A 14,447-nucleotide genomic window follows, 5' to 3' on the forward strand; every position below is an offset into this window, starting at 1 on the left:
TATGTCATTATTTCAGGGTTCCCACTGCAAAGAAAATGTTTTAAAAACAGATTGATGGCTTTCTATACCAAATCAAGAAGATCTTAGCATTCCTGGTAGTCAATACCAGGAATATGCATTCTCGAATATGTGTTCCAATATGTGTTCCAGATACTAGTTTCTATGTTCTTTTTTAATCTCTGAATTATTGTTCCTTTAGAGAAAGGTACTGTACCATTAGTAGCCTGTGATGATCCTGCAGAGTGTCTGAATCCAGATTTGGATTGATAGGGACAATCTCATTTTTCCTCCTGTCAATGTTCTCCAGCCACAGCAACAAACCGTGGCTCATCTCATGGAAATCCTAGAAGTGATAGATGGAAGTTTAATGCCAAATGTGTTTTTTTGTGTTGCCCAGAACTCCAAAGATGCATTCAAATTTTACATTATCTGATCCTCCAAAAAATGAGTTGTGAGCATACATCCTTCTCCCTGCTCTCTGGCCCCACTTGACTTAACAGAACACTTCTAGGTTTGTCAAATCACAATTTTTTGTGATGTCAGAACTGGCAAACTGGTTTGAGCGATCCCTGTAAACTTGAATTGAACCAGTTTGCAGTTCTGCTTTGGAGTGATTGCTCTGGTTCAGTAGTCACAACAAATGAGAGAGCATTGTATTAAGCAGACATATGAGAGGGAAACCAAGCAGTTCTGCACAGCTTGATCTTCCAAACCACATTTGGATTGGCAAAAATTATGTATGAACAACATGTTAAGTGCAGTATGAAACATATGTAATGCTGTTCTGTGTAACAAGGCCTTGATGGCCTTGAGTATTTAATACGCCAAACAGGAAGTAGCTACCAATATTACATCCATGTTTGAATCACTTTTCACAGGAACAAAATCCTACATATGGTATAAGGCCTGTCACCTTAACAATATGCCAAAAACATCAATATAGAAAATGTGCAAGGCAGTTTTCAGGAAGCAATTTAGGAAATGTGCAACAGATTTTACCTAATGCACCAAAATCTTTTAATAATTAGGCTTCTGGGCTTCAAAAATACTTGCTTTTTATGCTCTTGTCTAAAATGTCTCTGTGATATATTCAAGGCAGGATAACATGGTGTGCACACATTAAAGTAACTCATTTAAGAAAATGAATGTAATTGGTGCAACATCTAATCCAAGAATCGAAGGGGAATGATTTTGCATAGACCAGAACAGACCTGACATTGCATTAGAGCGTTCTGCAGTGAACAGCGCCATTCCTCTAGCATACTACAGACATGATCCCAGCGCATGTTCATCTGAGACAACCGTTCCTGCAGTTTCTTGTTTTCCTCACTGTCAGACTGCATGAATTCTGAGCTGCAAAGGTTGATGGACAAAATGATGGCTTTGCGGTTATCAACGGCCTTCTGTAGCTCCTTGGGGAATGAAGAGAGACGGGAGTAAGCTTTTTTACAGGAAACATGCTCGAGAATTCAAGAAGAAACAAGTTCCACTATCTCTCTTAAAGTTTCATAACTTAAAAGACAGTTACTGTGTCTTTATTTTTAAGTGATACGTCTGGCTTCTGACTAGTAAGAACCCATTTTTATAAAGGTCTCCGATTTTATGTTTGCAGTAGAATTCAGAACAAACTAATAAAATATTTAAAGACGTAAAGCCTTGTGGCATGGTTGAATTTGATGGGGGTTGGAACCACAGGAGCTGGCTTTTTTTTCATACTCCAGACTGTACACATAACCTACTTTCAGACTGTTGCTATTTTTGGAGTGTGGGGGATTCAATTACACACTGGCAAATCCAGATCTCAAAATTATAGTAGATTCGGAGGTCTTGTGCAGGAAATCTGCTTCCCCCCAAAAATGACTTTTTGAGGGAAGTGAATGGAAATTGCACCGCAAAGTGTGGGATAGTAGTAGTTTTGATGCAATGTCATCTAGTCTCTCATCAAACAAGTGAGGATGAATGCTCATTAACTAGACATCACCTAGCTTTCCCTTAAACAAATTAGGATCAATACTCAATAAGCATGTCATCTGGAAGCAAGTATTTAAATACTTTGGGAGGAATTCAATGTTGTGCTATGGCAATTGTTCCACCAGCATAAACATTTCTGTTTCCTTTGTGGAATGATTCCCCTCCCCACACTGTTCTGGAGGCTCTCCTGATTTCCCCAAACGAGTTTGGGGTGTGGGGATTGAGAAGGGGAAAGCCCAACTGTAGTAGTGGACGTCATTGTGGGCTAGCTAGTGCGAGTTGTTAGCTGAATCTGCCCCATACAGACACAAACTTCAAAAAAGAAAGAAAAAGCGTGAATATTGTACCGCACAATGTCAAAAAGCTGAGACAGATAGTGGGCTGTGTCCTGGACTAGTCTAATTTAGAACAAGCCTCTGAATTTCGCATCAAAGAGGGAATTACCTTTCTCTAGAGCAGTGTTTCCCAACCGGTGTTCCGCGGCACAGTAGTGTGCCGTGGAACTTTGCCTTGTGTTCCGTGGAGGCGGGCGAGTCGGGCGGTGAGAGGCGGGGTGGCGGCGGCGAGAACACGCGGAGCGGCGAGCGAGCGAGCTCCCACATCCCATCGCCGCTCGCTACTTGGCCTGCGCATCCACTCGCTACTGGGCCTGCCCCAGGAGGTGGGGTTGCGGGCATCACGCCCTTCCCCACGTGAGCGGGGAATCCCATCCGCCCCCACGTGAGCGGGGAATCCCATCTCAGCCCCCGCGAGAGCAGGGGAATCCCATCCGGCCACGCCTCCTGGCCAGCCAATCGGCTGGCTGGAGGGGGCGTGGCTTGCCTCGAGATTTTTTTCATGAAACAAGTGTGCCTTTGCCCAAAAAAGGTTGGGAAACACTGCTCTAGAGCAAATGAATTGATGTCATCGTTTGGTTTAGCTGAAGTACTGCAGCCTTAGTTTATGAGGCTTTAATTCAGGCCCAAAGGAAATATTAATGCCACATTCATGTAAAGAAATTGTCCTCTGGATCTTCTGGAAACAGCTATGGGCCCACCCGGATGAAGTATCCCACACACACATCAAGATACACTGTTAAACCCATTAATGCCTAGAGTGTAGACATTAGTCCCTGTCTGACTATAGGACAAATTCCAAAAGAAAAAAAGAATATTAACCAAAAGGAAGTCTGATGTTGACCATACTGTGCACTGGTAAATAAGCAGAGTTCTTTTCTTGGTTCTCTCAAAATGCCACAGATTTAGCTGATCTGAGTTGGCAGCCTGATGCCTTCACTACATTATAGTGCTCTTTGTAAAGAAAGTGTGGTTGCCCTCCCCTTGGCTTGCCTCTTAAGAGCAAAATCTTCTGCCAGCCATCTTAACCACCTGCCACCGTGAGTGTCTTTGGAGGAAGATGTAGGATATGAAGAGAAGGAATGAATAAATAAATAAATAATAAAATGAATATAAACACTGGCATACTATGTAACTTAAAGAAGAAGAAAAAGAAAACTCCAATGAAATTGACTATCATAGTCTTTCATTTCCAGTCCTTTAGTATATGAAGAAATGCAGGGTCCAGAAATTGGCAGTGCTTTTTCAATAGGACCTGAAATGGCACCTCACAAAAATAAAGCATATTAGAAAATCAACAGAAAAGAAGATCAGGAATTAGAACCTACTTTCAGTTTTTTAATCCGTAGCTCAATGGTTTGTATATCCGTGCTGAGATCAAGGCAACACAGTTGTTCCAACTCTTCTTCAGTTTCTCCAAGCCAAACCCAGATGCTGTTTAGGTCAGAACTAAATTGCTGCCATTGCTGAAGATTCTGTTTCATCCTCAGTTCTTTACTTAAGGCCTGGGCCTGGATTAACTCCCACCGATCAATCACACCTAAAGGGAAAAAGATCTCTCTGTAAGAGCAACTTCCTTCCTGACTCCCCCCCCCCGCCCCCCAATATTCCATCACACGTTAGCATGATCAAGAAACAGAATCTAGGGTGAAGGTGTGCAGACAAAGGCAAGTTAAATTCTGGGCTGACCATGAACCCTTAGGTTCCATGACAATAGTAACACCTGAGGACACTCATATAAGTGAATGCCTGCCATCCAGTCTTAGAATGAAAAGTAATGCACTGAACTTGGGGACTGCCTGGACCAGATACCACTGACAGGGGCATCATGGGGGAAGGAATGTGTACAGAGCTCACAGAGAGACATTCAGAGTCCCTTCTAGTTAAGGCTGAGCAAGGTGCTGGTGGTACTGAGGGTGCAGAAGTTTTCTCAAAGCCTAACTTTGCCCTAACTTAGTTGCTGTGTGTTTTGAAATCCTCATGACTATTTATTTTCTCCCTAGATTTAATTATCTGAGGGCAGGAAGCAGGAATGCCAGCTTGGCCCCACAACCCATGGGTTCCATGTAGTGCAATTTGTGAGTGCCCGGCCCCTTCATGAGGAATTTTGTGGGTGCTTGGGCACCCGGTGAGTTGGCACCTATGGCAGGAAGCATTTCCCTCACAATGAAATTGCTTCAGAAATATGGCACACATCGATACATACTGCACCCATTATAGTGGACATTTTGCTGGGGAACATATAGATTCTGTATTTACTCTGTACTCTGTTAATTGGTAAAGTAATAGCCCAAACAAGACAATTCTCACAGAAGGAGTTGTGCTGATTAATTTACTACAGCATCCAAAAACTGCACTAATCGTTATCATGACATGCTAAATTAACTAATGAAAGGGATGAATACTATGCTGTTTTCATTAAGGACTATAACGAAGCTTCACACAAGCAAATCAGTCTGAGAATTTCCCACCAGATTCAATTAACTGTGACACTCACTCCCCTGGCTCCATCATTACATAAAGTTCCAGATTCCAAGGCAAAATCTTAAAAAACAAAACAAAAACCCATTTCTAATTTCAGTTTGAGATGCATGCTCATTTTTAATTGCATGATTGCGGTGACAGAAATTGATACAGCCTTCCTCTCATCTTGGTGACTGCTACTTACCTAGACCTCCAGTAGCACTTCAAGCCTTATATTGGATTAGTCTATGTCAATTTTAAATTTTAAATATGGAGCTTTGCTCTCTTCATCCATAACCTAAAAACCACATCCCCAATAAGCATTACGGTAAGCCTGCAACTTATGCGGGGGTTATATTCATGCCTAAAGTGAAAATCATGTATAGTGAAAACCAGTGCTTTTTTTCTCTGGCGGTACTCAAGGGCACACAGTACCTTTTCTTCTAGAAGAAAGGCATTTACTGTAATAACTTTGTGCTGAGTACCAGGACCAATTTTTTTTAGAAGAAAAGCACTGGGATTCAAAACCCATTGGAGTTGAATGGCTGGTGGGATTGCCAAAGTCATTGTCCTCAGAACCCTGCCCCCTTTCTGCCCATTACTTGTTTGTTTGTTTTGCCATGCACATGAAGCTGAAGGTGCACAAGTAAAATGTGTGTAAGTTGTAGGCTTACTGTATTCCAGTTTGTTCACAAATTCAGTTAGCTCACTTCCATCCACTGCCTCAACATAACCCAAGACGGAAGCAGCACCAAGATTCTGAGATATACTATTAAAAAATTATAATCTATAACAACATTTAACATTTGTTGGGAACATATATTAACTAGGTGCCATACAGGGAAAACAGCAGTGCAAGCTCATGTACGTTACTCACAGAAAGCCTCACTGACCTCAGTGGGACTTACTCCCTAGCTAAGTGTGCATAGAGGAGTCTATCCTAAGAGCTTCAAGGAAAATACTTGATTAAAACTAGAGCTAAGAAAACTCAGGCACTTCCAAATTCTTATAAAGACCCATAAAGTCATTTCGTACAATTCATTAAATTTTAAATAGTGTGTCACCCTGATACAAGTCTTAAAATAAAATCATTAGGAAATTATTCGCATCAGCCTCTTGAATCTCTCTCGCTCAGAATGAGTGGAACAACTTAAGCCAACTTCCATAAATACTCTCTCGAGAATGGACTTAGAATTGGATAAGAGCCCCAGAAAACTGTTGTCATCCTGATGTACCAATGATAATGTGTGTTCCATGATCAAACAGTGAACAAAAGATTCCAAAAGGTTGTGCAATCCCCTGCTAATCTCTTGGTAAAGACCATTAACCAAAGCTGCCACTGCAGTCTCAGTGCTGCTCCAAAATCAGATTGTAAAGAATAAAAAAAAGCTGTCACCCAAATGTGCAAGCAGTACGATGTGCTTCCATGGTTCAATGCTGCATGTCATTATCACTTGTTTTCCTCACATTGCAAGTTCAGCTCTGAATATTACTTACCGGCTGTTTGTGTCTCCGTGCTGTTCAGGTTAATAAATCCAGACAGCTTTTCCTCTTCCTCTTTCAGTTTGTGCTCAAGTCTTCTTACTGAATCTATGCTCCCACTGCATTCACCCAGAAGCTTCATCTGTTTGAAAAAGAGAGAAACCATTTCTCATTATTCATGACCATGCTGGAGAAACAACAGAACTAAGAGCAAAATCCTAGGAAGTAAGTCCCATTGAGTTCAATGGAGCTTACAGTCAGGTAAGTATACATAGGATTACATCTTAAGATTCTAACTACAAAACAATTTGCATCCTAGTTCTTAATACAAGTCATTCCATGATGTGATAGATAGAACTCCACTGTCTTAATGGTTAGAAAACTTTGTATGGCTATCCCCTTGTTTTTAATGGCAATTAAACACAAGAAAGAGAGAGATTATGTGTTAACAGAAATGTTTTTGCTATTGCTGAAATTTCAGATATTTAACTAAGAAACTAATGCAGAGTATAAATCTAAAACTGAGATCACAGTTTGCTTTTAACAGGCACTTCAGGAATCACTGTTAATGTTTTCTTTAGTGAGATGTGAGTTGTTGCTGGGCAAGCACTAAATCTATAGTAATTCACCAGATTGGGATCTAAAAACCCTTGGACAAAACCCCACTTAAGATGTACATCCAGTGCAATTTAAAAAAAAAAGTTTTTCCACTTAACAGCATTGCAAAGGGTTGGACTAGATGGCTCTCATGGTCTCTTCCAACACCACAATTCTAGGATTCTATGCATCACAAACTGCTTTTGAGAGATCAGTTTCAAAACAGGTTTTCTGTTGTGACATGGTGGTGGTGGCAGCCGTTCAAGAGTCCCCTGCACAAGCAGAACTAGTTGCATGGCTCACTGTATCCTTGCCCACCTGTCCAGATCACAGTTCACCATGTCACACAAATCTTCAAAATGTTGGTGGGTGTGATTTATTAGGTTGTTGCTTTTTTCATAAGTTACCAGTTCTATTATTCCCTGCCTGTGTCTGCTTTCCATTTGCAGCTCTTGACCGCTGGAATGCTCTTCCTCCTGTCATTTTGGCGTTCAAGAAATCTGAGGATGAATCTCTTCACTCCCAGCTCCTTCCCCTTCCTCCCCGCCCCCCCTAGTATTGTCCTGTTTTTAATTATTTTTCAAGCCTTTCTTGTCTTTGTATGGATTTAGCTTTAGGTGCTGTATGAATAATAATAAATTTAGTAAACACTTAAAATGTGTGGCACACATGTACCCCCCCCAAAAAAAAACAGAAGGAAAAAAGCTTCAGAAGGAGAACTCCACAAACAGCCCCATCATAGCACAGAATGCTGAGAGACTGAGAGGGTGTGAGGGGAAATCCTGAGATGGAATAAATAGAACAGAGTGGTTGAACAGGAGGAAAGAGGAAATGTACATGGAAGAAACAACACCATCATTGTCTGGGTAGATCACTTCCTGGTTTACACTAAGAAGTTATTTTTCAGTGTCTCTAGGGAGGGAAGAAAAAGTTGCCCAATGATATCAGTGTAGAACTGAAAACATTTAATGCACCTAAACCAGGTGCGAGTGATTTCAAACTCTAAAGGCAGGAAAGAACTCCTGCCAGTTCTCAGTTTTTATTCAGTGTGAGACATTTAAGAAACAAGCCCGGTAAGGAAAATTCCAAAATAAAGCAGTTCACTGTCCCTAAATTGTTAGCTTAAAGTAGCTATTCCTGGAAAAGAGAAAAGAGTGACTTATAACAGCCCAGAAGTGTATCTCTCACGCTGTAAGCCAGACTCTAGGTGATTTACTGTGTTGTCCAGAGGTATTAGATCCATATTGCAAGCTGGGCTGAAGCTGAGAGTAGCTTACAACAATTCTGCAGTGTTTTCTATTGCTTTCTCTGCCCCCCCCAAAAAAAATCAGATTGGGCTGACAAAAATCCCACAGTACAATTCATTTTTATATCTATTACAAGTAGAAGTGATAGGCTGGCAGAGTGGTTTTCCTGTGGTGTAGAACATTGCTAGTATTGCAATCCAGAGGTGGGATTACTTAAATTTACTTAGTCCAAATCAACCACTTAATTGCTGGGTAAAACCTCATGCTCCATTGACTTGCATGCACAGTGGCTGCTGTTTGTAGTGTAGTGTAGTGTAGTGTAGTGTAGTGTAGTGTAGTGTAGTGTAGTGTAGTGTAGTGTAGTGTGTGGTGTAGTGGTTAAGAGCGGTAGACTCGTAATCTGGTGAACTGGGTTCGTGTCTCTGCTCCTCCACATGCAGCTGCTGGGTGACCTTGGGCTAGTCACACTTCTCTGAAGTCTCTTAGCCCCACTCACCTCACAGAGTGTTTGTTGTGGGGGAGGAAGGGAAAGGAGAATGTTAGCCGCTTTGAGACTCCTTCGGGTAGTGATAAAGCGGGATATCAAATCCAAACTCTCTCTAATGTGCAACAACTAAAAGGAATAATAAATTTTGCATTTGATGGAAGGAACTCTATACCTGATGCTAACTTTACCCCCCCCCAAACCCTCTCAGCAACTGGCTCAGGTAAGACACACACACTGCGAATAGCAACAATACAAATAGCAACGAATAGCAATTTTATGTCCAGCCACGAGGGGGGCTAAGCTCACAGTACTTACATAGCCTTTGTAGCTAGAATCTAGTTCCGGCCCTGTTGGTGTTTTACTGCGGATTATGTTCTCCGTTTGCTGTATTTGGAAACGGCTGGTGTCTAAGGCCTTGTCAAGCTGTCTGATGTGTGTTTCTAAGGAACATGGTTCTCCTGTAGAAAATATAGACAGATAGATGTTACCAATATGAAATGTCTCAGTGAGTAGGAAAAAATACTGAAGGTGGTGCTACTAGCTTTGAAAGAATGATAAAGAGTTAATTACAATAGCATGCAGGTGACAAATAGATTTGTAACTATTATACAAACATATCTGCAACTATGTTGGTTAATGTGTGTACTGAGAAATGAATAATTTTTAAGCAGGACATATCAGGAAAATTCAATTCCCCAAAACAATTCTAGAAGACTAAGCACTCTGCACTCGTTTCATTGTATCTTCAGGCATTTTGCAGTACTGTACAGTGGTACTTCATGTTGCATAACCTCAGGTTACGGAATCTTCGGGTTATGGCCGCACCGCTCGTGTATGCGCAGAAGCGCTCTGCGAACCGCATGTGTGCGCAGAAGCGCTCAATCATGCCACGCGGATTTTTTGGGGTGCACATGGCACCCCGAAACGAATTAAATCCGTAACCAGAGCTACCACTGTATTTATGCTAAGCAGGCAACTGGTAAGAGCCTAGAAACTGATGCTCTCCCCACACACCCCGTATAAATGCTGGGGAATTTTATAGTCTCAACATGCACATACACATTTACTTGAAAGTATGTCCCTCTGATGCGGGTGGCGCTGTGGGTTAAACCACAGAGCCTAGGGCTTGCCGATCGGAAGGTCGGTGGTTCGAATCCCCGCGACGGGGTGAGCTCCCATTGCTCGATCCCTGCTCCTGCCAAACTAGCAGTTCGAAAGCACATCAAAGTGCAAGTAGATAAATAGGTACCACGTTTCCGTGCGCTGCTCTGGTTTTGCCAGAAGCGGCTTAGTCATGCTGACCACATGACCCGGAAGCTGTACGCCAGCTCCCTTGGCCAATAAAGCGAGATGAGCGCCGCAACCTCAGAGTCGTCTGCGACTGGACCTAACGGTCAGGGGTCCCTTTACCTAAGTCCCTCTGAATTCAAAAAGTCTAACCTTTGAGGAGATGTGTATAGCGTTGTACAAATAAATATACCGTATTTTTCGTCCCATAGGATGCTCCGTCCCATAGGACGCACCTGGCTTTTTTGGGAGGAAATAAAGGAATTTTTTCCCCCTTTATTTCCCCCCAAAACCAGGTCGGGGAAACCGAACCAGGTCGAGGAACAGCGGGATGGCGGCGCTGCGCCTCCCTGCTGTCCCCTGAGCTTGTGCGGCTGGCCGATGTCTGTCCGGCGCGCAGGGCGCTCTGCTTCAGGGCGCCCATCGCGCCGGGAGGCAGGCTCCTATCCGCAGTGTGGTGAGCCCTGTGGGGAACTCCTGCAGGGCTCCCCACGCTGCGGATGTCTGCAGGGCGCGAGGGGCGCTCTGTTTCAGGGCGCTCCTCGTGCCGGGCGGCAGGCTGCTACCCGCAGCCTAGACAGCCCTGCGGGACCTTCCGCAGGGCTGCCTAGGCTGCGGATGTATTCCCGAAGCGGCGGGCGCTCTGCTTTCAGCGCGCCCGGCGCTCCAGGAAGCAGGCTGCTATCCGCAGCCTAGACAGCCCTGCGGGAACTCCCGCAGGGCTGCCTAGGCTATGGATGTCTTCCTGAAGCCTGGAGAGCGAGAGGGGTCATTGCGCACCGACCCCTCTCGCTCTCCAAGCTTCAGTGAAAGCCTGCATTCGCCCCATAGAACGCACCCAGATTTCCCCTTCATTTTTGGAGGGGAAAAAGTGTGTCCTATATGGCGAAAAATACGGTAGTTTTCCTAGATTTTCCTGAAAACTTGAAAATATTTGTAATGCTCTGAGCATTACTGCTAATTTTCTGGTATGGCAAGAAGGCATTATGCTAAAACTCATGGAAATCTGTAAGCACATTGCCTTGAACAATAAATTAAACCGTAAAGCAGTGAAGTGACCATAGGACAAATCTTTTGCTACGGAAAATGACTTAAAGACCCTTCCATTAAAACCATTTCAGGGTGGCTTATTTCTTCTTCAGAAATATTGGGCAATAGCCTGTATCTTACTAATATTGTGATATTTCAAACTGTGCAAGAGGGTTAGAGAATATAGAATCAGAAAGGGAGATGTTATCCTATTTTCACATCCTCTTCTCCCAACCCTCCCAAGCTGATTCATTCTGGGGTGTGTGTCTGGAATGTTAGTGATATATTATTACTTCAGATTTGTTTAAGGAAGATGTAAGACAGAGACTCTGGCTTTTGAGCAGTGTGTTATCCTAAATATCCTTTTACTCTCTTAAAATACTGTGATTCTATGATTTCTATCTCCCACCTCTCCCCAGGAAGCACAAAGTTACATAGATGACCTATTTCCCCCTCAATTCATAGGCTATGCAACAGGAATATTAATACCATTATTTTAAGCAGAATACTAAATATATAAGCAAATATCCTTATTTTCTATCAACATGCTGGCACTGATGTGTGAAGAAGAGTGGCTGGGATAAGTACCGTATTTTTCGCTCTATAGGACGCACTTTTTCCCCTCCAAAAATGAAGGGGAAATGTGTGTGCGTCCTATGGAGCGAATGCAGGCTCCTTGGCTTCGCGGCGACGCGCCTGTCCTGGAAGCTGGAGGAGGAACAGAAGGGTCTCCTTCTGTTCAGCTTCGCTGAAGGGTGCTGCGCCTTTCCCCTCTCTGCGCAGCGCCTCTCCTGTGAAGGAGAGGCGCTGCGCAGAGAGAGAGAGAGAAGGCGCAGCGCCCCTTGAGCGACTCGCCTGTCATGCGAAGCCGGAGGAGGAACAGAAGGGACTCCTTCGGTTCCTCCTCCCGCATCGCAGCGACGCGCCTGTCCTGGAAGCCGAAGGAGGAACAGAAGGGTCTCCTTCTGTTCCTCCTCCCGCTTCGCTGAAGGGGCGCTGCGCCTTCTCCCTCTCTGCACAGCGCCTCTCCTGTGAAGGAGAGGCGCTGCGCAGAGAGAGAGAAGGCGCAGCGCCCCTTGAACGACGCGCCTGCCATGCGAAGCCGGAGGAGGAACAGAAGGGTCTCCTTCTGTTCCTTCTCCAGCTTCGCTGAAGGGTGCTGTGCCTTCTCCCTCTCTGCGCAGCACCTTTCCTGTGAAGGAGGGGCGCTGCACAGAGAGAGAGAAGGCACAGTGCCCCTTCAGCGACGCGTCTGTCCTGGCTTCTGCTTTAACCCTGCGCAGCCTCTTTGGGCAGGGGGAGCCTTCATCCCGCTGCCCTGAAGAGGCTTGGCGGGGTTACCCCAGAAGCCAGAACAGCCACACGGTATCCCAGAAGCCAGATCCCTCTTGCTGTTCTGGCTTCTGGGGTTCAGAATAATTTTTTCTTGTTTTCCGCCTCCCAAAACTAGGTGCACCCTATGGTCCGGTGCGCCCTATGGTGCGAAAAATACGGTAGTGACTAAGAAAGCAGATATGCCAAGAAAGAAGGCAGTGTTATTGGTGGTTTAGGTCTGGCAATCTTTATGATTTCTGTTGCCTACCATAGACATTTCTAAGAGCATTTTCAGTAAGTTTTATATAGGCCTCAGGGCTCCCAGGGATCACTATATCTGGAAAAATAAAACACAACCCAAAATGACTGCTTATCAACAATTATTTCAGTCTCCTTTGCGTCAGGCACTGAATCTCCCAAAAGGAGAGAAAACCACCAGTTCTCTACTGCTTTTGAGACATTAACTGAAATTAATCTTTGTGTATTCTCCAAAAATGGTTCAAGGATCCAAGTGAAACAGGCAACAAGGGGAAACCCTAATGTGCAATTACATGATGAGAGACCAGAACTGTGTATTTCAGTAGGACCAAACATGCAACCCCCATCTTGTTGTACTTCTGATAATGAAGCCTCATGAACAGAAGCCTATTCTGGGACTTTAATCTGTTTTTATTTATTTATTTTAACCCTGGGACCTACTGGTGAACAGCATCCGGGAGCAGTGTGTTTGCTGGGTAAGCTAGGCTTTTAGTCTGTCCTTGCAGGGATGTTCTTGTAATCCCCAGCTAAATCTTAGTTTTTGTATTGTTAGGCGTGTATATTTCAAAGAAACAAGCATAACTGAATACACATGCTTCCTGTTTGACATGGAAACCAGTGTTTTGTAACTATGTATTGGACCAGGACACAAAAATATAAATCAGGCTTAGGTTTGTGGCAGATGTGCATGTTATGCTCACTTTTGGGAGTCTCATTAAATTCCATAGTACTATGGAAACACTCACAGGATCAAGTTGACGCCATCCTTTTACCTCTGCTGCACTGTCCCACAGAAACTGTCGTGTTAAAATATTCTGCATGATTATTATTTTCTAGGACCAGCATGGTCACACAGCTAAGCATGCTTAACCCATGAGTCTTAAGAGTCAAAACGGCACTGCTAAATTGCCACTGATGTCAACTCCTGTCTTATCTAAACAAGGGGTGTGCCTGATCCTTTTTGAACATGGCACCCATGAATTTGACACCACAGACTTTTAGCTGTGTGCTAGGCAAGGCAATGTGAGGTGGTTTTTCACACATCATTGTGGTGGCTGGGAATACAGCAGCTGGCATTGCAGAAGCATTCCCTTTACTAGTTCAACACATGGAGGGTAATTAAAAACAAAATTCATCAAAGTTCATGAGACTAGGCCCTGAACCACAATGACTTCAAGCCAAGCTATTAACTAAACTCAAAGTTTTCCAAGAAAATTTGCCTTCTGTGACTGCTATGACTAATAGGGTAGCGCCAGCTAATCTATTCTGTTTGAAAAAATCTCTTCCAGTTCCCTCTCTGACAGTCTATGAAAATTTCCTAAAAAGCAACCATATGTCAGAGCTGTTCATGTAACCGGCAACTTTACGCCAAGAACTACCGTATTTTTCGCCCCATAAGACGCACTTTTTCCCCTCCAAAAATGAAGGGGAAATCGGGGTGCGTCTTATGGGGCGAATGCCTGCAAGCCTCGCGCACCCGGCAGGAGGTCCGACCGGGTGCGCGAGGCTTGGGGCGGCAGCCTGTCGCCCAAAGCACGGGGAGCCCTCTGGAGGGCTCCCCCTGCTTCGGGCGAGTGTCTGCAAGCCTCGCGCACCCGGCAGGAGGTCCCACCGGGTGCGCGAGGCTTGGGGCGGCAGCGGACTGCTTGCGCGCACCGAGAAGCTTGGGGCCAGCTGAGCTCAGCCCGCCCCAAGCTTCTCGGTGCGCGCAAGCAGTCCGCTGCCGCCCCAAGCCTCGCGCACCCGGCGGGACCTCCTGCCGGGTGCGGGAGGCTTGGGGCGGCAGCGGACTGCTTGCCGGCATGCAGAAGCTTGGGGCGTGCTGAGCTCAGCACGCCCCAAGCTTCTAGGTGCGCGCAAGCAGTCCGCTGCCGCCCCAAGCCTTGCGCACCCGGCGGGACCTCCTGCCGGGTGCGGGAGGCTTGGGGCGGCAGCGGACTGCTTGCCGGCATGCAGAAGCTTGGGGCGTGCTGAGCT

At 44.8% G+C, this 14,447-nt stretch overlaps 1 protein-coding gene across 16 annotated transcripts in view; it reads right to left on the bottom strand.

The window, feature by feature from the left end:
- The window catches only part of SYNE1 (spectrin repeat containing nuclear envelope protein 1), a 285,408-nt gene that overhangs the window by 13,840 nt on the left and 257,121 nt on the right, over nt 1-14,447 (bottom strand). For 11 of the 16 annotated variants that reach the window (XM_081187166.1, XM_081187171.1, XM_081187169.1 and 8 more), the window contains 6 exons: nt 12,481-12,549; nt 8,898-9,040; nt 6,267-6,393; nt 3,635-3,846; nt 1,212-1,412; nt 215-343 (listed from right to left, as the gene is read on the bottom strand). In XM_081187166.1, the coding sequence (XP_081043292.1) occupies nt 215-343; nt 1,212-1,412; nt 3,635-3,846; nt 6,267-6,393; nt 8,898-9,040; nt 12,481-12,549 (881 nt within the window). The remainder of the gene's footprint in view (nt 1-214; nt 344-1,211; nt 1,413-3,634; nt 3,847-6,266; nt 6,394-8,897; nt 9,041-12,480; nt 12,550-14,447) is intronic. The other 5 variants (XM_081187167.1, XM_081187174.1, XM_081187173.1 and 2 more) reach the window with 1 other exon arrangement.

The sequence above is a fragment of the Podarcis bocagei genome, assembly GCF_964188305.1.
Source record: "Podarcis bocagei genome assembly, chromosome: 3".
NCBI lineage: Eukaryota > Metazoa > Chordata > Lepidosauria > Squamata > Lacertidae > Podarcis > Podarcis bocagei.